Here is a 25,620-nt window from a genome sequence, read left to right as displayed (position 1 = left end):
AACTCTGTGGTCCTTTCATACACCCAAGCATATCTGAAAAGCCTTGGTCAGCTACCAGATTAACCTGTGGGGATAAGTCTGTTGAGGTTTGCAACAAGTCATATGTTTTAAAGAAAATAAATGGGCACAGTTATGAAGTTAGTCCCACAACACTATGGAGTAAGTTGCATTTTATGACTTAAAAATTTCTTGCAACATTTGCATCAAATGAACCTACCAGAAATATTCTTAAGATCACACTGCGGTTTTCAAGATAAGATGGCAGGATTCTGACTGCAACCTATGTTTGGCATTAGTGCTATATTCACACAAAGAGAGAATAACATGACAGCTATACCCAGCGGAAACCTCCTAGGTATGGGGAGAGCATGCAGGTCCGTGTGGACAGGGTGGAGGTGGGATTTGAACCCCGAACACTGGAGATGTGAGGCAGCCATGTTAACCACTAAGCCACTACGCCCCCAGCAGTTACACTACATTTTTGCATTGAAATTTTGTCATTGCGGTGAAGATCAGGCGATTATGTACAGTCCAAGAGTGACATGTTTCTGGAGAGAAAGTAATAGTTCAATGAACAGTTATCTTTAGCCAGGTAGCTTGTTTGTTTGTTGTTTTGTTGATAATGTAAATGTTGTTTTGTTGACATTATGTTGACAAATATAATAAATATATTCAAAAGTGGTGAACTGCAGGGTCCCAGCAATCTTTGCAAATACCGTCCACAATGGCTAATTCTTGCCAAGTTACATAGAACAATAAAGAGACCAGAGTATTGTGGCAGTACTTCAGTGATATCCATGAGAAATGCCTGCTAAAAGCTGATTGGTTGACAGTGGCCATGATTTTGAAGCAACCTAGTACTAGTACTAGTTTGAAAAAATAGGTTTTGCATATTGTGCAAATTACTGTATACCTGAGAAGCAGCTATCTAAACTAAGCTCTGCTCCCAATATACCTCCTACTTTCAGTGCTTACACTTCTAATAATAAGCAGTTTCTCCATGTTCAGTCTTTCAAAAAGACAAGACCCCAGCACAAATTGTGGGTCTTATTGCTCCACACATCCAAGATTGGCAGATTTTTGCGTTTAAAGATGAATTTGGCACAAAGCAAATCCATTATTTGCTTATCGAATTCTCTCTCATTCAAGTGAGTAGGCTTTTTGGTCATGCAGATTTTATTTGTATGATGTATGACTGCTACTTTAGACGTACATGCTATACATCAGCTACTAACTTCAGTTGTTTTCTATAATAAACATTTGGCTTACAGTTAGACATGGCCTTTGTTTAAGGTTGATTAGGGTTATGACCAAGGAAGAAATGATGGACACTTTCTACATATATAATTCATTTATGCTACTACAGTTTATTGAATATGTAAATAATTGGATCCATTTACTCAAACTGTACAGATGAAATGAGTTAAAACATTTTAATTAGTCTTAAACTCAATCTCTAAGGTTCCTCATAGTCTCTACAGACTTTAGGTGTTTAGTGAATATGCTCACATCTGTTGCAGTATTAAAGAAAAGAAGATAATTGTGATTAGAGTGGAATCTGATTGATAATAACTAGCATGATCATCTGTTTAGTAAGCCTCAATTATTTAATACCTCTGGCTGTAATCAGCAAGCACAAATGTTCAAGAAGAATTCAGCAAGATAAAATGATGTGAAAAGTAACATCTGTTATTTATTTATAGGGTGTGCTTTTTTGTTTGTACATTTCAAGCAATCTGAAATGTTTTCTAGGAGTCTTTAAGTCTCATTCTCGTTTTGCAAGGCAGCTAATCTAGCTGCTATTGTCACCTTGGACTTGATGCTATCTCCCTCATTTCACAGACCATGAGCAAGGTACTCCCCATGCAGACAGTATAAAGTTTCCAACTATGTGTGTAGAATATGCAATATATTTTATCTTGTTAGATTTTGCTTGTTTGTTTTTTCTTTTTAAAAGAAGAGGATAGTCATGGTCTCATTCTGTCTTGTGTGAGTGGGTGACTAAATACTTAAAGAAAATTATTATAATTTCATATTTATGTATTTGTTAAAGTTTACATTCAATATTCATTAAATTTGAAGTTGCAAAATTTGTGCCCTGAGTTTCCTGGGATAGGCTCTAGGGATAGGGATAGGCTCCCCCATGACCCTGTGTAGGACAAGTGGTATGGAAAATGGACGGATGGATGGATGTTCTATTGTGTTCAATAGGTGCATCTCCTGCTACCTTAAATGGGCAAATCAAGCTGGTAGATGTCCATAATTCCTAATCTAAAGGTTAAATCTTAAAAAAAAAAAAAAAATGCTGTTGATTGTGATTGTGATAGTAAGAATTAACATTGTTTTCAAGTATTAACGAGTATATTAACAAATCTATTAACAAGTATTTCAGTGCATGCATGTTAAAGATTTAAGGAACACCAACCTTAAATGCAGTATCTGGCTTTGATATTTAGATGCTAATGAAGTAATTAGTAGTAGATCATCTCCATCAGCAATAGACACTCATTCTAGCACCACTGTTCAGTTTTGAGCTCGCCTAGTCCTCACTCTTCCCTCTAGCACCTTCCTGAGAACATAATCAGTGTCCTTGGCCAGCATCCTAGTCCTATTAGTGTAATTACTCCCCACCATCTGGGTCATTTCTTTCACCAATGACAGCTCTCATTTAGTTTTACATTTACTTTCAATATTGTGATTTGTAGCAGTTAGCCATGCACTAGCTCTTTCCATAAATCACATTAGATGGGAACGCTCATCTGAGCAGCCCATCTGTCAAATTGGTCAAGCTGTGTCAGAAATGACAGAAGAGTTAAGTGTCAGTCTGGTGTCAAGATATAAACATGGTCATACCTAGTGTGTGCTCCTATACAGTACATATCACCATGAACACTGACTGTGTACACATACACATGCTCATACACACTGTACAGTAAACTCAAAGTATTTCACCTTTAAAAGCTTAATTTCTTTAATAATTTTTAATCAGTTTGCAAAAAAGACAAACAGATTGTTTACACAATTTTTATTTTATTTTGTTGTTTTTAAAAACCTGCGATTTATATTTTACACAAGTATTCAGGCCCTTTGAGTGAAACTACCAAGATTCTTTGTAGACATGGCCACCCAGCCAAACTGAGAAAAGAAAGGAAAATGGCATTTGTCAGAGAGGAGAACAAGAACCAGAAGGTAAATCTGAAAGGTCTAGAAGGACCTGTCTAGATATGGGAGAACTTGCCAGAAGAAGAACAATAACTGAAGCCATCCAGACAAAAACTACTCTGAGCTGAGTATGCATAAGTAAATGCATGTTCTGTGCAATTGCATGCTTAGGATCCTTGACCTGTTGGAAGGTAAAACACAGATAATTAATTGTTCATGTTTTATGAGTGTCCAAATTATATTTTATATGGCTTCTTTTCAACAGTTGTTTTCTTCTCATCATTCCTCCATAAAGCCCAGCTTTGTGACATGTCCAAGCTACACAGCTGTGCTAAATCTGGAATGGTATGTTCCACAAGCACATGTGGGTGTCATTGATCATTTGTCCACATACTTTTGGCCATATAGTGTAGCTTTGGGTAGGACAGGTGTTCAGTGTTGTGATGCTGGAGGTGATGTTGCCAAACCTGATGGACTGGGGTCTCTTGGTCAAAAGGTCCATGGTCCAGTTGAGGGGAGGTTTTGAAACCGAGCATGCTTGGCTTTCCTATAATTCGATGTGTGATGATTATGTGAATACTGAACTAAAGTCTGTAAACAGAATACTCACATAATTGTACTTTTTTGGTCCTGTTGGGTCAGTGATATGTGAGGGCAGAGGATAAGGTGTCCTCTGTTGGCCTGTCATATGGTGGGAAGCTCTTTATGGATTTCATTACTAGCTTTTCATAGAAATTTGTGATGATTTATCTGGAGTGCTACAGGCCAGTATTCATTGAGGTGGGACATATGATTTATTTGGCACATGGAAGATAGTAGTCATCTTGAAGCACACAGGGACAACTTGCTGGCTCAGGGAGATATTGAAGATAGTCAGTTAGGACATCTTCAGATTGATCAGCACATCCCTTCAGCACCTGATCAGGCAGGTGCAAAGATCGTGTATTGTTGACCTGAGAAGAACTCTAATCAGCTAATTAACTCAAAACACCTGCAAAGGTTCCCTTAGCCTTTAATCTTGCAGTCTGGTTCAGTACACACAACCACAATCATGGGGAAGATTAAAGTAAATTTTGCATTTCATTTGGAAATCAAGGTCCCAGAGTCTGGAGGAAGATTGCCTCATTGCCACACGTGTTGATGCAGTAATTCATGCAAAAGGAGCCCCGACCGTGTATCGAGTGCATAAATTAACATACTTTTAAGGTAGACATTTGATTTTGATTTGCATTAGCTATAAGCCACAATCATCAAGATTAAAACAAACAAAAAAGTTTTGAAATATTTCACTTTATGTGTAATGAATCTAGAATATATGAAAGTTCCACTTTTTGAATTAAATTACGGAAAAAAATCTAATTTTTTGAGATGCACCTGTATGGTTGCACTTTGCTTCTCTGATAGACTGATAGACTGGCCCTTGCTATGTGGAAGGCAGACTTGTCATCTAAACTAAAGGCAGTGTCTTGGGTTTTCAGCAGTACACACATTTCTCCAGTGAGCTGCGGCTTCTGCTTAGTGTGTGTGGTGATGGTCTTGAAGGAAGGACTATGCTCCAGTCTGTGTGCTCAAACAGTCCTGAAGTGATGAGAGGGTTACAGTGTGCTTGTCAAGCCGTCACCATTCAAGGGTGTGTTGTTGGAGAGCAACAACAGTAATTCATGCCACATTAGCTATTCATGCCACATTAGCGGTACTCAACTCAAACAACTACCGTATACTCCTGCACTTCCTCCCATTATGGTGTCTTGCAGCTGCCCTACTATTGCTCAGCTCAACAGATATGATGAAAACCCTTCTAAATGTCTGGGATTTCTGGTGCAATGATGGTTATAATATACAATATATCATTTTTTTCTTGTGATAGTCAATGTCAGAAAATACCAATATACCAAAACGTGTTTTAGCTTGGCCAACTGACATCTGGTCTAACCGGGAGTTAGTTTCAGGCAATGGGTGAAATGAACCAGTCCTCATAAAGGATATTGTCAAAGAATTTATCTTTAGACACGCTAATGAACTTAAGTCTTGACATTTGTCACAATAGAATATTAGTAGAGAGATTAATCCAGCTCAAGCTCCTGGTTCCACAGTGTGAGAGGAGACTCTAATTCATGAATTAGAAATTGGAAATACCAGGTTAACCACATCAGAATGTCAGAAATGACAGGAGAGAGGTCTGTGCTTCTGCTACAGGGAAACAGCTCATCATATCGCCCAGTGCCCCATACAATCCAGAAATCCATTTTTGTAGCTGTGACCTGTTAAGGCATGGACTTCACAGAACCTCTAAAGGTGTGCTGAGGTTTCTGGCATCAAGACATTGGCAGCAAATCCTTTCACTCCTGTTAGTTGCGAGGTGGGGCCGCCATGGATTGGACTTGTTTGTCCAGCACATCCCACCGATGCTTGGTCAGATTGAGATCTGGGGAATTTGGAGGCCACCTTGAACTTTTTGTCATGTTCCTTAAACCATTCTTCAGCAATTTTTGAAGTGTGGCAGGGCACATTATCTTGCTGAAAGAGGCAACTGCCATTAGGGAATACTGTTGGCATGAAGGGGTGTACTTAGGTAGGTGGTATGTGTCAAAGTAACATCCACATGAATGCCAAGACCTAAGATATCTCAGCAGAACATTGCCCAGAGCATCACACTTCCTCCACCAGCTTGCCTTCTTCCAGTAGTGCATCCTGGTGCCATTTCTTCTCCAGGTAAGTGACATACATGCACCCAGTCATCCACATGATGTAAAAGAAAATGTGATTCCTTAGACAAGGCCACCTCCGTCCATTACTCCATGGTCCAGTTCTGATGCTCACCTGCCCTTTCGGGCACTTTTGGCAGTGGACAGGGGTCAGCATGGGTCCTCTGAAAAGTCTGCGTTTATGCAGGCCCCAAGCTGCGATACACTGTTTGTTCTGACACCTTTCTATCATAACCAGCATGAACTTTTTCAGCAGTTTGTGCTACAGTAGCTCTTCTATGGGATCAGACCAGACGGGCAAGCCTTCGCTCCCCAGGTGCATTAATGAGCCTCGAGCGCCCATGACCCTGTCTCTGATTTACCGGTTGTCTTTCCTTCGGCCACTTTTGGTAGGCACTAACCACCTACCAGAAGCACCCCACAAAACCTTTTGGAGATTTTCTGCTCCAGTAGTCTAGCCAACACAATTTGGCCCTTGTCAAAGAACTTTGAGAACTGACTGTTCATTCGCTGCTTAATTTATTCCATTCAGTATATTCCTTGACAGGTGCCATTGTAACGAGATAATCAATATTATTCACTTCACCTGTCAGTGATTTTGATGTTATGGCTAATCGGTATACATATTGTAATGACAATATTAATAAATAATAGGTTTAACGAATAATAATAAATAGTATTTAGTATAAATCGTATAAATAGTATTTCTTAATAATATTTTAAATAATAATATTTAACTTGTAAAATTAATACAAATCAACAGAAATTGCCAGTGAAGCTGTTTCAACACGTGTAGTTTTTGTTATTAGTGAGTGGAATTGTTTTCCTGGTGGTATTTTTGGAATAGGTCATTAGCAGAGTGGAAGATGTCACTGATGATTTTTCCTGCTCGCCTCTTCGTCCTGGCGATGTAGAGGTCTTCAAGTGATGATGGACTGCAGCCGATGATTTTCTCAGCGGTCTTGATAGTGCGTTGCAGCTTACTCATTTCTATGAAGGAGGCTGCACAAACCAGATAGTGATGACAGACATAAGGAAGCTTTCTATAATAGCAGTATAGAATTGCACCAGCATAGCCTGAGGTAGATGGAACTTTGCCAACTGCCATAAGAAATACATCCTGCATCACTGGAAACACAGTCATTTGTATAGTACGAATATAAGATTGGTGAAAGAACATAATCTTGTGGTGCTCCAGTGCTGAGTGACTGGGGTTCAGACATGTTCTGACCAATTGTCACAAACTGCTTCCTGTCAGAAATGAAGTTTGTGATCCATGTACAGATGGAGCCAGATACTTGCAAAGTGACAAATTTCTCTTGTAGGAGCTCAGGGACGATGGTATCGAAGGCAGAGCATAAATCTACGAAGAAAATCCTAGTGGTGCTTGAAAGTTTGTGAACCCTTTAGAATTTTCTATATTTCTGTATAAATGTAACAAAATTTCTAAAAGTAGTTGATCGAATATTACATATTACGTGTTGATGGTGGGTAGAAAGACTCCGATGATCTTTTCAGCTGTCCTCACAATTCACTGTAGGGCCTTGAGATTGGAGGCTGTGCAGTTCCCCTGTCTCACCTGCTGGTACAGGAACTGTACAGCCTCCGATCACAAGACGCTACAGCGAAGCGTGAGAACAGCTGAAAAGATCAACCGCTGTATCCGCAAAGCCACCAGTATTGAGAACAACCCTGCTCACCCCGCACATGGACTTTTCATCCTAGTGCCATCTGGCAGAAGGTACAGGAGCATCCGTGCCACCACCAGCAGACTCAACAGTTTCTTCCCAACAGTTTCTTCCCTGAGGCAGTCAGATTACTCGACACCCTGCTGCCTCCCAACACTCACCTGGGCTAGTCAAACACCTAACCCAGTACAACTCATACCACGGCACAATGCACTTTGCATAGCTGTGTCAGTCACTTTATATTATGGAATTTATATTTTTTTTTGCCAGTATTGTGGCTATACTTGTGCTGCTACATTACACAATAGCTTACAGTTTACAGCCCATGTTCTGTGTTTTTATTGTCCTGTGTTTATTGTTTTGCATTCGTCTCACACTGTTGTGTATTGCACTTTATGTAGTCTTGCGTACTACTGTGTTGCACCATGGGCCTGAAGAAACATCATTTTGTTCCAACGTATACACTCTATATAGAGGAATGACAATAAAATCCCACTTGAACTTGAACTTCATATCTGTGAGTGTCAAATGTGTGTGAACCTTTGCTTTTAGTATCTGTTGTGATTGTGCAACAATAATTACCTAAACATTTCCGGTAACTGATAGTCAGTAATATGTTATATTTTTAACAAAGATATATTTTTTGGATAAACCTGTGTTGTGTTTGCAATTGTTTGATATCCATGAGAACAGAGTATTTTTGTGAATTTTTTTTAACAAAAGATCAATCAAAAGGTTAAACAATAAAGACAATTTTTAACGGCCTTCTTTGGTCATATTTACTAAGGGTGCCAATATTAGTGGAGGGCATTGTATGTATATATGTGTGTGTGTGTGTGTGTGTGCGTGTGTATATATATATATATATATATATATATATATATATATATATATATATATATATATATATATATATATATATTTAATTGACTATACATCGGTGCATCTCTAATTATATATATATATATATATATATATATATATATATATATATATATATATATATATATATATATATATCCATGTGTGTGTGTGTGTGTGTGTATATGTATATATATATATATATATATATATATATATATATATATATATATATATATATATATATATATATACACATACACACACACAGGGCTGTGAAAAAGTATATGCCACATCCTGTTTTTTGTTTTTGATTTCTTCTGTTTTTGTGTATATCTCGTACTAAACTGTTTCAGAAATTAAAACAAAATCTAAGATAAAACAAAGGCAGCTTGAGCAAAAACAAATTGCTGTTTTAAATTTACATCTGGTGTAAACCAAACACCAAATTCCACAAAAAGAACATCATACCTACAATCAATCATGGTGGTAGTAGCGTGATGAGTAAATCCCAGTCCTAGAAGTAAGTTAGGTCGGCTGTGGATCAGGTGGTAGAGCGGGTCGTCCACTAATCGTAGGGTTGGCAAGCTAGTGCCTTGCATGGCAGCTCTGCTACCATTGGTGTGTGAGTGTGTATGTGAATGAGAACCAATGTAAAGCACTTTGGAACCACTAAGTTTAAAAAAGCGCTATATAAGTGCAGAACATAAGTGAAAAACTGATCTCCAGTTATCAGAAGCGTCTGGTTGCAGTTATTGCTGCTAAACGTGGCAGAACCAGATTTTAATTTTAAAGGGCATTTAGTTTTTCACATGGGTGATAGGTGTTGTATAACTTTTATTGCTTCAATAAATAAATAAATAAATAAATGAATGAAAACTGCATTGCGTGTTTACTCGGCTTGCTTTTGTATTATGTTGTATTTCGTTTGAAAATCTAAAACTATTTAGTATGAGATATATTCAAAAACAGAAGGAATTGGATGGAGGCAAATACTTTTTCACAGCACTCTCTCTCTCTCTCTCTCTAAATATATATATATATATATATATATATATATATATATATATATATATATATATATATATATATATATATATATATAGGCCAAATATATATGGCCTATGTGTGTATGTATATGTATGTATATGTATTTTTGCACTTCGATTCATTCCTGAGTTAGTCAGTGAACTGCTGGAGGAAGGATGCATTTCCAGATTTGAAACACACTATCTGTTGTGTGCTAATGGAAAAGACAGGAAAGGGATTTATTTCCCCCTTGAGTGCAGCATATCTGCCATATGCTGAGTGCTAGTATCCCCTCTCTGGGTATGCAGGTTACCTCAAGACAGCACAGCCCAAAAGGAGCCTAACAGAGACAGTGGGAAAGAACAGTGGATTATAAAATGAGAATATTCGTGGATTTCAACTTTGGCCTACAATATCTGTAAGATCAAAACAGCATATGCTTTTTTTTATTCAATTGATTTTTAATAGCTAAATAGCATAAATACAAGAGGCACCATTTATCACTGACCAGGATCCATTAGCAGAATCACACACCTGGGCTTCATGAACTAGTGCAAACCTTTTGTTTGAGGTTATTACATCATTTCAAAAAGCTGATTTTTTTCCCCTTCATTTTGGGTTGATTTTCTTTTCACGGTTTTTTAAAATTAAAATTTAAATGAATCTGACTTTAGCTAAATCTGACCTATTCATGTATTAAATGACTATATAGTAGTCAAGTATTAAACTGTCTATGCTCAACTACAATATACTATTACATTGGTCAATTGGGACATTGGGCAATCCTTTCCTCCATTTATTTTATTTTATTAGATTTTTTGAGGCTTCTAAAAAGCTGCAATTTAAAAAAAAATCTCTAACTCAGCTTCACAGAAATATATATATTTTTTTCTGGATCATGAATACATGTAACTCTAATCTGTTACATGCTTTCCTTTTATTGGCTCAATGCCATAACACCGGCACACATTAGCGTGTGTTTCATGAAATTATATTCTGTATATTAGGGTAATCATCAATTATCCTTACATGACCATTTGTGTTTGATTATTTACAACTGTTTCCAGAAACAGATGCAGAATTGTTTCTTACTGTACATCGTTACAAACTGTCATATGTGCTCATTTGTCCAGAACGTTGATGAATAAAGGCCTTTGTAATTCTAGTACAGTGTTGGATTATACTACTTTAATTTCTAGAACAGGACGAAAAAGACTCCCTAGAACAATTTAAATGGCACAACGTTTGAGTTGATGGCAGCACCCACATAACCATAAAGCGCTTAACTCATATTTCTGCTCTTCTCTTTTCCTCTCCTTGCTGATTTCTGCAGCTCATGCAAATATGTTTTCATGTTTTCCTAGTTTCTATTAATTTAGTCATACAAAAGCGTGACTGATACAGCTCCACATTATCTCAAAACTCCTACCACTGGCTCTTTTCAGGCTTGAAACTTACAGAGTTTCTGGATCAGTGTGTCCTGCATATGAAAGAGGCTCTTTTGCTGTAGAGTCAAAAGGTTTGAATGCAATAAAATTGTTGATTGTAATAAATAAATGTAAACCGTTCAATGATTTCCTTCTCCTCAAGTGTCTCTTGATTCTGTAATGTACAATACACGGCCAGATATATCATATTATTCCTTGTTTTTGTGTTCTGCACCGGTTTGCTTACGATATGTATGTGTAAACATATGGCAAATTATTATTTCATGGACAAACATAACATTAATCAATTAATTAGGCTTGTTAAAATCCAATCCAGCATATCTGAGAGACTCTCTAACAGTTTTAAGAAGACTGATCTGAAGTGTATTATTGTCTCTAATTTAGTCTGTTGTATGTGTATGGCTGCAGCTAGCCATTCTTATTCAGGCTGGTCTCAGCAGCCTGCATCCTGTCATGATTGCATTGAACATTGCTCTCTCTGGACTCTGCTACATATGGTTTCCTGCCACCAGTTTGGCCTCCAGGCTCTGTCACAATCATTAATTCTGCAACACAAATACCAGTGTTACTGTGGGATGTCAGACTGTTAAGCTTTGTTCTCAGTGCAAGATTAGAGTAACAGAATCAGCTTGAAGTCACTGAGAATTCATCCAAAAATCTGAGACGACTAATGTAATAATATAAGTCAGGTTTTTCATGGTAAAGGAAAACTTATAAAAGTATACCACTGTGGATTTTTACCTGATGAGGGTTGATTTCTTTTCATCCTGAGTATTCAAGCTTTTGTTTCAAACACCAGTTATGTTTGTAACTGGCTGTAGGAATAGATTACCAGTAAGGATGGTCAGAATCAGCTGGATACCTTCTTGCGTGCACTGCTGTCTTCACAGCATCTTTCCTTTGACCTCCTCACTATGACGGCATCAGTTCCCTGGCAGTTATCCATAATATATAGAACAGTTGCATATGTAACTAACATTTTATGTCCCCCCTTATAACTGCCATGGGTTGGGTGGTGAGAATAACCTGGATAATGTACTGTATGCCACAGAGCAAAAAATTTGTGGCGGTCTGCAATTAAGAGCACAGTCCATGAAAAGTGCCACACAGAGGTTGGTTTGGCTGAACTGCTTACATAGTTAATGATGTTACATAGTGACATAACTTATAATTTATAAACATTTTTTAATTGTCAAATTCTGTTTATAAAAACAGATAATTTCAGTTCTAAAATCTGGCTGATTTGCTGAGCCATGTATGAAGCCGTTGTAAACACAGCTGTGACCTCATTGCAATTGAATAATATGTGCGCCAGGTTGTAAGCCATTGTTCTGCCCATAGAATACCCAGATCTTTGTTATGTTGCTTAGCAACCAAAGCTTATTGATTTACAGACTAAATTGTGTGGTGGAACACTGAAGAAAATGTTATCTTACCAAGCTTAAACATTCTGACAAGCCATTTGCTTGCACTAGCTAGTAAGCAGAAAGATCCATTTTGTGTAAATTTAATCCACTGCACACTAATCGAGAGGAAGAAGGGGAAAAATGCCATGTATCATAGTGTTATTTATTGCAATACTGGTTCATACTTCATTTCACTCAAATGAAGTATTTTCATTTCACTACCTTTTCATTTCACTGCAAGTTATATACTGTATATAATTGTTTATGTGACAAATAAAATCTTGAATGTACTGTATGTCACTAAACAACTGTGAAAAGTCTTGGCATGCACGCATACATGCACAAGAAGGTGTCCAGGACAATCTCAACACCCCTGGCAGTTAGAAGGTTTGGTATAGAACATAATGTTTCAAGGAATTCCTTACATTTCCATCCAAGTACTTGATTCTGTAAGATTTTATTTTTATTTTTATTTTTTTCCATTTCTGATTCTGGAGTTCTAATGCTGCATTGATTATTTTAGCTGCACATGTTTTCTTCCTGTGTGTTTCCCCCCTTCTAAGACAGTTGAATAAACTCACTAGCTGATTAACGTGCCATTCAAGGGGTAAAATGAATTAATAGATTTAACATAGTAAAATGTGCAGCACAGGATTGGGAATCCAGGAAAACATTTTGGTACTCTTGTCTAGGGACTGGGGTAAGTCAGGAGTCAATTTGTTTGGATGGTTTAGCTGTGACGCGCACATGTGATACTCTTTCACCTCATTGTTTATTTTCAGAGTGCTTTCCACTAGCTCTTAAGTATAAGACTCCTCCTCTGTGAAGATCTGATAGGGCAAGAGGCATTTCACTAATGGAAAGTGAGGCACATTGCCATGAGAATCTGATACACTGAATGTATGCATCACCATTTAACACATCTGGTTTTGTGTCTAAGACATAAACACAAATACACATGGAATAAGGTAAAAATAAATTCAAAGGTTAAACATACTAAAATGTCCATAAGAATGTTTGAAATGCCAGAATATATACTTACCATCCACTTTCCACAATATCAGGAAATAAAAGCTGAAATCCTCTCATATTCATCTTTTGATCCCAAACCCAAATTAATTCAGTGTACAGCAAAAACAAAAGAATTGCCCTTGCTGTTCCGTTACTTTTGGAGGGGACTGTATACAGGTGGTCCTATTAAATTGGCCAGTGGGTGTATATGTAAGAGATACAATTGTAATAAAATAAGCTTAATGTTAAAATCATGCTTGAGTCCACACCCAATTCTGTGTTTTTTATGGGCTCATGATCGAGTTTATATTAAAGAATTCCTTCTAAATCATGGATCGATTGCACAGTTCACTATTTATTCATGCAGGTTTACAAAATGTTAGGCACTATCTATTAAACTTCAGTTTGATGTTTAAAAAAAGAAACACTCAATAACAGAGAACAGCAAAGAACAGCATTTTTTTAATATATGGATGGCATGTCATTGTGCAGGAATACCTGCAAAGCACTTGCCCCATAAAGGTGAGTTAATTGCATTGCTCCAGTCCTATGAAAGTGTGGTTTTATATCATAACCATAATAATCCTTTCTCCAGCATCATGAAAGGAGAAAAAGGAAGGATGACAAGTTCAACCACGTTACTCAACGCCAAGCTCAAATATCTTCCACACCTGATACGCACTGCACCAGGATTAAGCTGGTACAAACCTCAGACCACCATTTTTAAGAGCACCAGGGATTGGATCTATGGATCACGCATGTGCTTGATAACACATTCACGCTACATCATGCCACAATTCTGGCTCAAAGGGCCAGCGTGAAAGTGTGAAAATGACCAAAATTAAATAAGAGTGTTTTCAGTAAATAAGAGAGTTTTCAGATCTCCATTTGTATTTTCAAATAAAATGCCATATTACAAATGGACTTGGAGCCATTAGGTAGATGTTTGGGCCCATGCTATGGACATACTGTATGCCTGTGGTATGTAATTTTGTTGTAACAGCTCAAATATTTAAAGGTCTGTGGGCTTTTGATGTTTCATTCCATTATGTGACAGTGCAGGTTGTGTGACTCAGGAAACTTAAGAATTCTCTCTTCCTGTGTGTGGGTTGTATGTGGGTTGTATTCTGTCTTGGCAACTTTAACACACTTAATTCTGTTCCACTTGTCCATGAAGCATGAGTTGTGCAGATGCTAAAAGCTTTGTTTAGTGTCATTAGCCTCCAGTCAACAATAGACAGCCCTCTGGCACACATACAGTCTATTCTAGACCAATTAACTCTTTTAGTACCACACCAAGCTTTCTTCCTACAAACAAACAAACCAACAAACAAACAAACAAAACTAACAAAAAAACCAACCAACTGACAAATAAATCCTTGTAAATTGATATTTCACAGACTCTAAATAATAGTTAATCAATCCGGCAACATTCATTTGTCCATTTAAACACACATTACATGCTTTATATAAATTACATCGATTCAAAATAACTTCCATACTGTTCTATTATTCTTCAAAAATCATTAAATAATTCACACAAAGAAATGAATCACTAAAGTATCAACATGTTAAGTGAAAACAAATCAAAGATCACTGTGAAACATTATTCTTTTCTTTGCTGGTGACTGTGCGAGTCTGTTATGCCTGGCTCAGGAAGCCATTTCTTCTATCTGGGTGAAAGACTGTGTAGAAAAAGACAAGTATCAGCCTCAGCTAGTCTATTATTTTTACTGCTGGAGTGCGTCTCAAACAAAGGTTCATATTTTCATATTCTTTCACTCTACCCCTGTTTCTCTTTTGCCTCTAATTTCTCTCCTCAACTTCTATTGCTCTCTTTTATTGTGTGAAAATTGCTGCAAGCTTTAAAAGAATACACACAGTATTCTTTTAAGAATACACCTTCTTTAAGTTTAGACCATCTCTTTAAATTCTGTTTTAAAACTGAGCTGAAGTTATGAAACATCTCTCTCTACTTAGGACCATTGGTGACTTATTTTCTTAGGAAAAATATGGAGGCATAAGGGGTAGTGTGCAATATTAATTACTGTAGTGTGCAATATTAAATGCTTCTCAAAATAAAGCATGCTTCTCAATCACAACTCCAGGTTTCCTGGTTCGACCCTGAGCTCAGTACGTACAGGATTTCGCAGAGTTTTTTTGTGAGTTGCAGCCAAAATGCTTTATTTTGCATGATCTTCCCATTGCTGTCCTAATGTTTTTTTGTTTTGTTTCCTTGGCTACTCTAAATTCCCTATAGGTGTGAATGTGGATAGGGGATCACGGCAACCAAATGAAGGAGTGTCAGGTTTTTGTCGCGGAGGTGGATGCAAGTGCGGATGTTTATTAAAGTGAAGCACACAATACTAGAGACAAAGAACATGAAACAAAACAACAAGTACTAGATACACATGGCAATAGTATGAATACACGGAGGACTAAGTGACACAACACAAAAGCTAAACAATGAGACACACAAGGTACATCCCAAATCGCACACTTATGCACTGTTCTACGCCATTTTGTATTATAAATAGTATGATTAGTGTGTTCACACTGAAAACCCCCCCAAAAACAAAGTGCACTTTAAGTTCCTGGATGATGCACTCAATGGTCGGAGCTTTCCTTACATAGTGGATGGGGAGGCCACAACCACAACTTACTATGTTGATTTTAAATTGTGCATGCAAAATTTGCCTGCAGAGACAATTACACGTCTGTCTGACAGTGACCCAGGTCTTGTTGGGCATAAAAGGAAACATTAACACAAACAGTAAAATGTACTAATTCTTTTTTGTTATCTCTTTGGCTATTTTGCTAATGCCAGGGCCATCACATTACATGTGTTTGATGTAATTTGCCTTCGACTGAGAACAGCATATACTTCCGGTTAGTACAAAACCGAAAGTTTGCCATTTCAGACGATACTACCCTTCTAAAATTCATTCACTAGAGGGCAGAGTGTATAGTGCATAGTGTAAGTGTATAGTATGTTATTTGGGACACAACTAGGGGCGGCTGTGGCTCAGGTGGTAGAGCGGGTTGTCCACTAATCATAAGGTTGGTGGTCCGATTCGCGGCCCACATGCCTCCACATGCCGAAGTGTCCTTGGGCAAGACACTGAACCCCAAGTTACTCCCGATGGCAAGATAGCACCTTGCATGGCAGCTCTGCTACCACTGGGGTGTGTGTGTGTGAATGGGTGAATGAGAACCAGTGTAAAGCACTTTGTAGTATACAAAGTTCCACATAATCTACAGAATCTGCACATCTACAGAAACTAGTGACACTAATTAGGTGAAACAGGAAACAGGTGCAGGTGATCAGAGAAGAATGTGACTTGATCATGTGATGTGCTGGGGATGATGGGTAGTGTAGTTCTGCGCTGTATTCGACTCTACCATGACAATGAATAATTATGTTTATGTTTAACACTTAAATGAGAAAATGAAATATTGTGATATAAGTACTGTATTAAGCAAACTATGTGTGATTATTACTTTAGCCATTATCACACAAGCACTATGAAGAGTACATTCAATGTTGTAATGCTGTAGATCCAAGAAGGGAAGCTACAAATGGTTGTACATCTGTGTGAATTTTTTTTTCCTGTCACAAGAAAAGTTTGAAATCATCTTTAAAACAGAATTACTTGACTTAGCACATCTCAGCAAGTGAACATATCTTGAATAAAGGAAAGTCATTTAATATTTATCATTATGAAAATATTATATAACAAATACAAGACTATTAAGCCTATTTCAAAACATATTTGCTCATTTCTAGCTTGAAATTGTCAGATAATCTTGAATCTAGAAATAAACACTTAAAATAAGCAAAATGATCTGCCAATAGAACAAGACAGTTTCAAGCTGGAATAGAGTAAAAATTCTGTATATAGAAATAGGCTTAATATTTAAACTTAATATTAAAAGCAATCTATTGAGGAAAAATATCAGAGATATAATTTTTTGAGTGCAGTGATGTGAAATTTCTCACATTTATATCTGTGCATGATCTGTGCATGGTCACACTTAATTTTTGTTATTGTGTTTTTGGGACAGATCCGACTGTACGCCCGACCTGATGCCATCCAGAGCGGATCAGGAGATTATGCCTTGCAGATCACCAAAAGGCTTCTCAACTTCTACCAGAATTATTTCAAAGTAAAATATTCCCTGCCCAAACTAGGTAAGCCTGGCTGTGTGTGATGGGACTACTTGTATCTTTGCTATTTGACGGCAGCATAATGTACATGTACCATATTTTGGTGTATGATTTGTGTGTTTGTGTGGTGTCCATGTGGATCTGATTTACTCTGAGTAATTCTTGTGTGTTATTGTGTGAGTGTTTTGTGGGTTAGTAGCCAGCACCCAACTATGTTTCACACAGGTGGATTTCTGTCAGTTTGACCTGTTCATTTATATTCAGCTATCAATTTCTGGTCTACAGTGCCTTCTCTCCACACCTCTATCTACATTGCCTTGTGTCCACACCCCTAACCCATTGTCTTCTTGTTTAACATTACATAACTGATCAGACTAAGGGTCTTATATCAGTCATTAAAAATTTCATTCACCTTTTCCCTTCTTAGAGACAATAAAATCACTGGTGATTTTCATGCATCTAAATAAGACTCTGGATTGGCTGGAGTGTGGCTTAGTAGCGCTAACTAAGGTAGCAGGAAAAGTCTGATCTACATACAAAGAAACAGCTTTATTTTGAGAAAGAAATGGTTCACAGTGACAGTATGACTTTTGCTGTTTAGGCTGATGGCATTTCTCTTACTCAAAGTACAGAGAAGCAGAGACACTGTCACAGTGATCACATGTTGCTGTAGGGATTGCTATAGAAAAGGATTAAAGACTTTCTACAACTGACACACAAGTTACAAAGCAGTAATCACTGACCTACCTGGATACATAATGACTTCTAGTGTGATTGCTTCCTGTCTGACAGCATTGGTTGCAGGATGCTCCTCAGGTGTGACCATGTCCTTAGAAAGCTCTCTAACAAGGCTATTTCATTTAAGGTTACACTATTGATTTATTGTTTAAAGGCTTGTCTTGTTCAGTCTTGTCAAACAGAACAAAGCCTATTAATAAGCCAAGGGAGTTTTTTTCCTTTGAGTAGTCAGCTGGTAATTTGAGGTCAGCATATTCACAAAAGTCAATTAAGACTGCTAAACATGTAAAGATAACATTCTGCCAAACTGGAGGGCACAGTGGGTTAGTGGTTAGAAAGTTTTCCTAGGGATGGGAGTTCAAATCCTGCCTCTGCCATGTTGCATGTTCTCCACACTTCAGGGTTTTTTTTTCTGGGTACGCCGGTTTCCTCCCCCAGTCCAAAGACATACATTTTAGGCTGATTGGCATCTCTAAATTGTTAATAGTTTGTGAGAGTGTGTCCAGGGTGTCCCCCACCTTGTGTCCAAAGTCCCCTGGGATAGGCTCCACGCTCCCCAGTGACCCTATGTAGGATAAGCAGTACAGAAGATGGATGGATGGATGGATGCTGACAAATTTTATGCTTTCATCATGCAGATATTACTTTTGAGGTAAATATTTTGCTACTTTTTAAACTGCATACACACGTCCTCAACATTCACCAACATTATCATTCACCATCACTACAGTTTACTATCAGAGACCAGCACTGGCTATCTATCACTATGATTCATCAAACACCAACATATTGCCATTTGACTTCATTATAATGAAATAAAACAAATACAAAAATTAACTAATGTGAATGAGAATAAACATTCTAAACATTTACCACAATTTCACACAGGTACAGCACATTTGAGTTTTAAGCTACATGTTGTATTTGCTTGGTTTGTGCACTCTGGGCTTTCAAGCTCTAATTCTATTTAAACAATATGACTTGTTTAGCCACAAGATGTAAAAGACATCTTATGCTTATTGTGTTAAACTGGCTCTTCAGAATAAGACTGCTTTTGTCATAATTTTGCATGTGGGGTTATATTCAGGAGCAAGAGTTTGTTCCTGTGTGAATTGAGTCCTTGAAAGGGAAATGATGTGGATGTAATGCTTGCCTCACTTATGTAAAGGCACCATCTGTGTACTGAGGGAGGCAGCAGTTGCAGGGCCTCAGGTCTCTGATGGCAGGACACCGTCTTTCTGCTCATCCAGAAATAAGTTCGATAAAAATACAGAGAATTAAATCAAATCCTGCAGATTATTACCACTAAAGCATACAAGTGCTACAAATACATCAATACATCTCTTAAGTCTTTACAAGGCACAAATAGGTTTGATTAACAAAATATATCCTTTTTTTTGATAACACAACTATTAAGACCACTGCTTATGATTGCCCATGGATATGAAAAGGTTATAATTAACTTTATAATAATAATAAATTTTATTATTTATTTTATTATTTATTTTATAATTAACCTTAATAATTAACTTAATAATAAACCTTATAATAATAATAACCTTTATTTTATAAAGCACCTTTAAAAGCCGCTTCTCAAAGCGCTGTACACAAATTAAACAGTACACAGAATTAACTTTTAAAAAATTTTTTTTATAAAAGATAATAAGCATAACAACAACAACAATAATAATAATAATAATAATAATAATAATAATAATAATAATAATAATAATAATGACCTTATCGGGTTTACAATTCCAATTTGGGCCATTAATTTAACTGAATTCATAGTGTCAATAAAATAACTCAATAGGGACTTGGCACAGGTGAAAATTCTGATCTTTGTTTTTATTTCATGGGAGTCTTTATGCCAGGGAGCTAAAGCTGAGTTAAAGCTGATGGACACAGTTTAGCCTTCTGCTAATTACCATTTTTGTATAATGTTCTTAAAATCATGAGAAGTTAGATAAAATTTGATCTTGTGTCATGTTTATCAGAATTTTTTATTTTATTTTATGTTTTGAATAATAGAAACAGAGATCCAATATAGTAAAATGTTCATATCAGTGGAATGCAGAGGTTTTTGCTTTTTCCATGTTGGAAAAACATGCTCTTTGTTCTTTTTATTGTATTAAATAAAATCCATATTACACCAGAATATGTATTTTGCTTCAGGAAGCAACAGGAAATAGGAAATAATTGTTGATAAATATTGATATCCTCTGCATACACCTGACACAACCTTAAATGAAAACAAAAGAGATGGTTTAGGTTAGAACAGGAGGCTTTAGCAGAGAGTAAGAAATATGGAAAGACATTGTAAAGAGGGGACTAATAACGCACTATTATAATTATAATGTGTGGTTGTAACACAGGTCTTTAATTAATGTAAAGAAATTATGCGGTATCTATGTAATTGTAACTGTGAGTGGCAGAGAGCGGGTATTTGTCTACATTTTTTTTTCTGTAGCTCAGAATTTTTAGACTCATATCCCTAGCACTGACATGGTGGTGTGACCCCTCATCTTGGATGATGGATTGTTACGTGCTGTTTGATGCTCTGCAGACACCTCTGCTGATCTACGGAGGGCAGAACATAATATACGATAAAAGGATGGGTAAAAAAAGACAAAACAAATGAAAAGACTTCACTGCTCTCTTTCCCCTCACCTGTCAGACAGCCATGACTAGTTTGACACCTTATGTTAACACTTGGCTCATACCCTCTGAGAGCAGCAGGGTATCTCTCACCCTCTGATGTGCAAATGTCAATTAGCCATCTAAAACCCAATTAGGCATTTAATTACTGCCTTCTTGTCAAATGGAAGCTTAAGGAAGAAAGTGATGCTCTGGGGAGTAATGACGCTAAACCAAGAAACTGAGCAGCATACACTCTGATATTAATGAACGTGGCATTTCTTTCTTTCTGGCTACTGGCTTCCACCCGCATGAACTAAAGTTATCCGCTCCCGCAACTTTTTTTGTAGGGTACCCCAAGTTCAGTCAAAGCTTGGGCACTCATAAATAGAAAACGAAGGTCTGTCCTGAGTTTGACTTGCAAAACATTCCAAATACCTAGTGGGTTGGAAAAGTTAATTCTAGGCAATAAGCACCTTAAAGTTTTGATTACCAGTACAGATCTGGACTTAGTGCCAATAAGATTCCAGAGACAGCTAATGAAATTGAGTACAGCGTCAAAGTAGAATAATCCCCTAGAAAGTAATGTGGACATACTGCCACCAAGTCCACTACAGTGCATAAACAAATCAGAGACAGAGTGTGATGTAGCTTTCCATGTTAATGCAGTTGTCAGTAACCTGCCACCCAACCCACACAAACTGAGTTTGATTCAGTCAGCCACACAGGACAATAGCCAGCTACAACTGTTGTGACAGATCATAAAGGAAGGCTGGCCAGCCTGTCAAGGTAATTGACTTTTTCTTGTCAAAAGCTTCACTTTAAAAATGTGAGCAACTGATCACATTAGGAAATTATATTTCTGTACCCAAAACAATGAGGATGGAATTCATTATATGTATTCACAACAGGCATCAAAATTTGGGCAAAGTGTCTAACAGGCTGTATAGTTGCTGGGAATATCAGTAGATATAAACCATGTGGTGGAGACATGCAAGTTCTACCTAGGGAACAAATTATCATAGCAAAAAGAACCATTACTGTCCACACCACATTGACAGATCAAAGCAACAATTTTCTACAGACATCTATTAATGCAAAAGGAATAATTATCTTGTAATATCTTACTATAACTCATGTTACTTAGAAATTTTGCTCTTACCCTCAATGAAAACAGAGCAGGTCATGGAGAATCCTAAGCCAACCTTTGTGAAATAGCTGAGCATAACCCACATAAAAATGTACCCGTAGAGCTAGTGATCGAAATAGCAATGTACATACTTAAACATGGAAATCCAATTCTGGTCCTCTTATTCTACTTGCTGCAGCATCAGTCTAACAGAACTACTGATTGGATGGAAAATCTGCAACACTTTGCCAATGCTGAGAAATTCTCAAACCAAAATGGCCAAAGAGAACATAGCAATAAGCATATGAGTTCCTGGTCAAATTGGATGGGGAGAAATGATGGCGAGGTCCTGCATTAGTTACGATTGAGAGTAGTGGGTAATTGACCACCAATTGACCATCCTGGGGACCATCCTGTTATTGTTTGTCTTTAAATTGATTGTCTTTGCATCTATTAATCCAATCAAAGACTAGAATATATTATTTCAGTTAACCCAAAATATTGTTCCAACATTAAGCTACAGTCTTCACACTGATAAATATAATTTTATGTTATATTGTATTTTATAGTAGGTTGCTGAGCAAGATGAGAGATGTCAAAGTATTAACTGATTGAAAACTGTAATGCCAGATCAGCAGAGAGCATTTGCAACTCTGTCTTATGTAATGTGTTAGTTCGGTTGAGCCATTTTAGACTAGTTGTGAATAACTGAGCCTGGTAATAAAAAATGTAAGTGCTAATGCGGACTGGACTGGATAATTGATTATTTGACAAGAATATGTCAACAAGAATATATTTAGGTATGTCCTGTATAAAAGAGGTGGTCTATTCTGGTACATTTATTTTCAGAAGGAGAGAGGAAAAGAAAGAAAGAGAGTGTGTGTGTGTGTGTGTGTGTGTGGGGGGGGGGGGGGGGGGGGGTCAAAGGAGGGAATGATCAATGGACAATGAAATCTGGATGAACTGTGGGGTGTCAACACTTCGGATATGGTCTGATGGAGCATCTGGTCTAATGAGGATGCTGTGATAATTCTATGTAATTAACACAGTGTCAAAAGTTGATGGTGATGAACAATAAACCAAATATTTTCTGAATTGAGTTGGATTGGATGACCAAATGATGACTGGATGACTAAAATGCCAAAATTATTTAAAATATTTTTTAAATAAACCCCCCCACTAAAGATTCTGGACTTAGCTGTTACTGTTTCCCTGTTGTAATGTTTTTGACCCCTTTCATATCAGGTTTCCTCCTAGATTTGTCTAAATATTTAGCCTTACGATTTATCAATATTGTGACAATATTGTCTCTATCTCTCTCCCCTGCCCCCATGTTTGTAGTTAGGTACCTCTTAGCTTTAACTCCCATTAAAAAGTACCATTCTAATATTCAACAATGTTACCTTTTGTCATTCTTTGTAACTATAACTTATTGTCAGTAGCCTGATTTCTAAAATATTTCTGTGGCAGAGCAGGCCAAAACAAGGCATCTAATAATAATAATATCAATGTCCAATAGACAATGGGAATATTTATCAGTCCAGCTTACTAAAGGATATTGCACAAAGTGGAGAGAGATTAACTGCAGCATAGTGCCAGTATCTGTCTGATGATTGTTAACAGCTCACCAACCTGTGAACCTCTGACCCACTTTTTGTATACACAAGTAAATTACCAAGCAAACTTCAGGTGTCTATCATATAAATTTTGATGCTTAAGAGATCTTAGAATAAACGGAGTGTACGCTATGTTGTGAGGGATGGTACAGCAATGTGAAGACCAATATGTGTAGTCAGATTTTGTTTAAAGTACTTTTTATGTTCAGTTCCTAAATCATAAAGCATGCATAATTGAATTATCTGGAAATTCACAAATATAGTACAGTCTTTACTGCCCTATTTTTTCTCTGTTATTTCTCCTTAAAATCCAGCTCATTCATATTGTTTATATCTTACTTCCTTCTCTGCATTTTGCACTTGCTTATTCTTAGCAGCGGACCGTTGAAAACATCTCAGTTTTCCCACTATATCCATTTTTGTTTGTCCAAATCAGGAAGCTGCTGACAGTCTAGCCCTCGAGATGACTAAATTGTCTGTCTCTCAGAATCTCTCGCTCTTTTCGGTATTTTGAGTGTTTTTCCCCCATCCATTCTGCAGCTGTGACAAAGAGGAGATCTAATTCAAGCTCAACTTAAGAGCAGCCCATTGTACCAGCCTTGCAAATTCACCCACTCATTTAGCATCTACTAATGGGATTTGTGTGTATGAGTCTCTATGTGTGTGTCCCTGTGTTTTGCATTTGCTTGTTTATCAGAAGAGCTTATTAGCACAGAGATTAGATGGCAGAAAAAGAAAGCATCTCTCTTTCTATCTAATGCATGCTGTCTCTCATTTCATACACTGGTGTAGGAGGGTTCACACGCATCTGTGAATATGGCAATTAGGCATTGTCCCACCAGTAATAAACAGCAGTGACCTATTATTCAAAATATTGAAGTAAGACATGCTTATCAGCCATTGTGTAAGTGACAAAGCAATACAATGTTATACTGTTCCTTATTGAAATGGAATGGATTGTGATATACAATACACTATATATTCATTCTCTTGCATTCTTGTATGGAGTTCCACAGTGAGGATATAAAGGATCTCTCGTGTTAAATAAATAAATAAATAAATAATGTTTGATAACTGATAATTATATTTATTGAAAAGGAAGGGAAAGGGGTATCTAGTGGATGTGAAGAGAAAACTTGGTGGCCATTGCATAAGAGAGAGAGACAAAATGAGAGAGACAGGGCGGGAGAGAGAGAGAGAGAGTGAGAGAGAGGGCGGGAGAGAGAGAGAGAGAGAGAGAGAGAGCCCTCTTTTAACATTCCCCTACCCGTGCAAGTATAGTGCAAGATGGAGCCTGTGTTTGGCTCTGTTACTGCCACTATCTGTCTACCTCTTTTTGTGTTACCTGTCCTGTGTGCCTATTTTTTTTGCTGCTTCTTAATGATGGTCTTGCTGCTCAGGTGTATGATCGCCAAACTCTTTTATACATAAGATCATCTATGGTAGATCATAGTGCTCTACCTCCATGGGATGATATTCCACAATCATTACTGTCCACATCAACGCTGTTAGCCGGTGATTCTGGTGGTGGTTTTCAACACTGAAGTTAACGCAGACATTGCAGGAAGCGAGGGAAAAAGGCCAGAATTTAGATGAAGCTGATGCGTTTCTGGAAGCGACGGGTTGTCGGACTACGGAGTCGATCGCTGCAGATGAGTTTAGCCCCCGTGTATCCTGCTTATCCGTGGACTGATTCTCCATCTTCTATGGCTAGTAATGTTTGATTGTCCTGTCTCTGTCCTGTTTTCCCCGATATGCATGTGGAGACCATTTTCCCACCAGCGAATAGAGTTTTCGCATGCGGCGTACTGAGTCCTCGTGAACTCCATATGCTTCCTTGCCGAAGTCGTTACTATACCTCTCAAGATGGCACTGGTAAAGGCTCGTTCAATAACTAACAAAACTTGTGTTGAACGATATTATTCAAACCAAGGATTTGGACTTTTTGTTTTTGACTGAAACCTGGCGATATAGAAAATGGTCTGTTTTTAGAATCATGTCCAAAGGATTACACTTTTATTA

The 25,620-nt window shown here is 37.4% G+C and overlaps 1 protein-coding gene across 1 annotated transcript in view; it reads left to right on the top strand.

Moving 5' to 3' along the window:
* The window catches only part of LOC108279435 (thyrotropin-releasing hormone-degrading ectoenzyme), a 191,164-nt gene that overhangs the window by 13,234 nt on the left and 152,310 nt on the right, over positions 1-25,620 (top strand). Inside the window, exon 4 of the mRNA XM_017493685.3 lies at positions 17,376-17,502. Coding sequence (XP_017349174.1) covers positions 17,376-17,502 — 127 coding nt within the window. The remainder of the gene's footprint in view (positions 1-17,375; positions 17,503-25,620) is intronic.

This window comes from Ictalurus punctatus, chromosome 19, assembly GCF_001660625.3.
Source record: "Ictalurus punctatus breed USDA103 chromosome 19, Coco_2.0, whole genome shotgun sequence".
Taxonomy (NCBI): domain Eukaryota; kingdom Metazoa; phylum Chordata; class Actinopteri; order Siluriformes; family Ictaluridae; genus Ictalurus; species Ictalurus punctatus.
The sequence above is the reverse complement of the archived record's forward strand: the minus strand, read 5'-3'. Positions and strand labels throughout refer to the sequence as shown.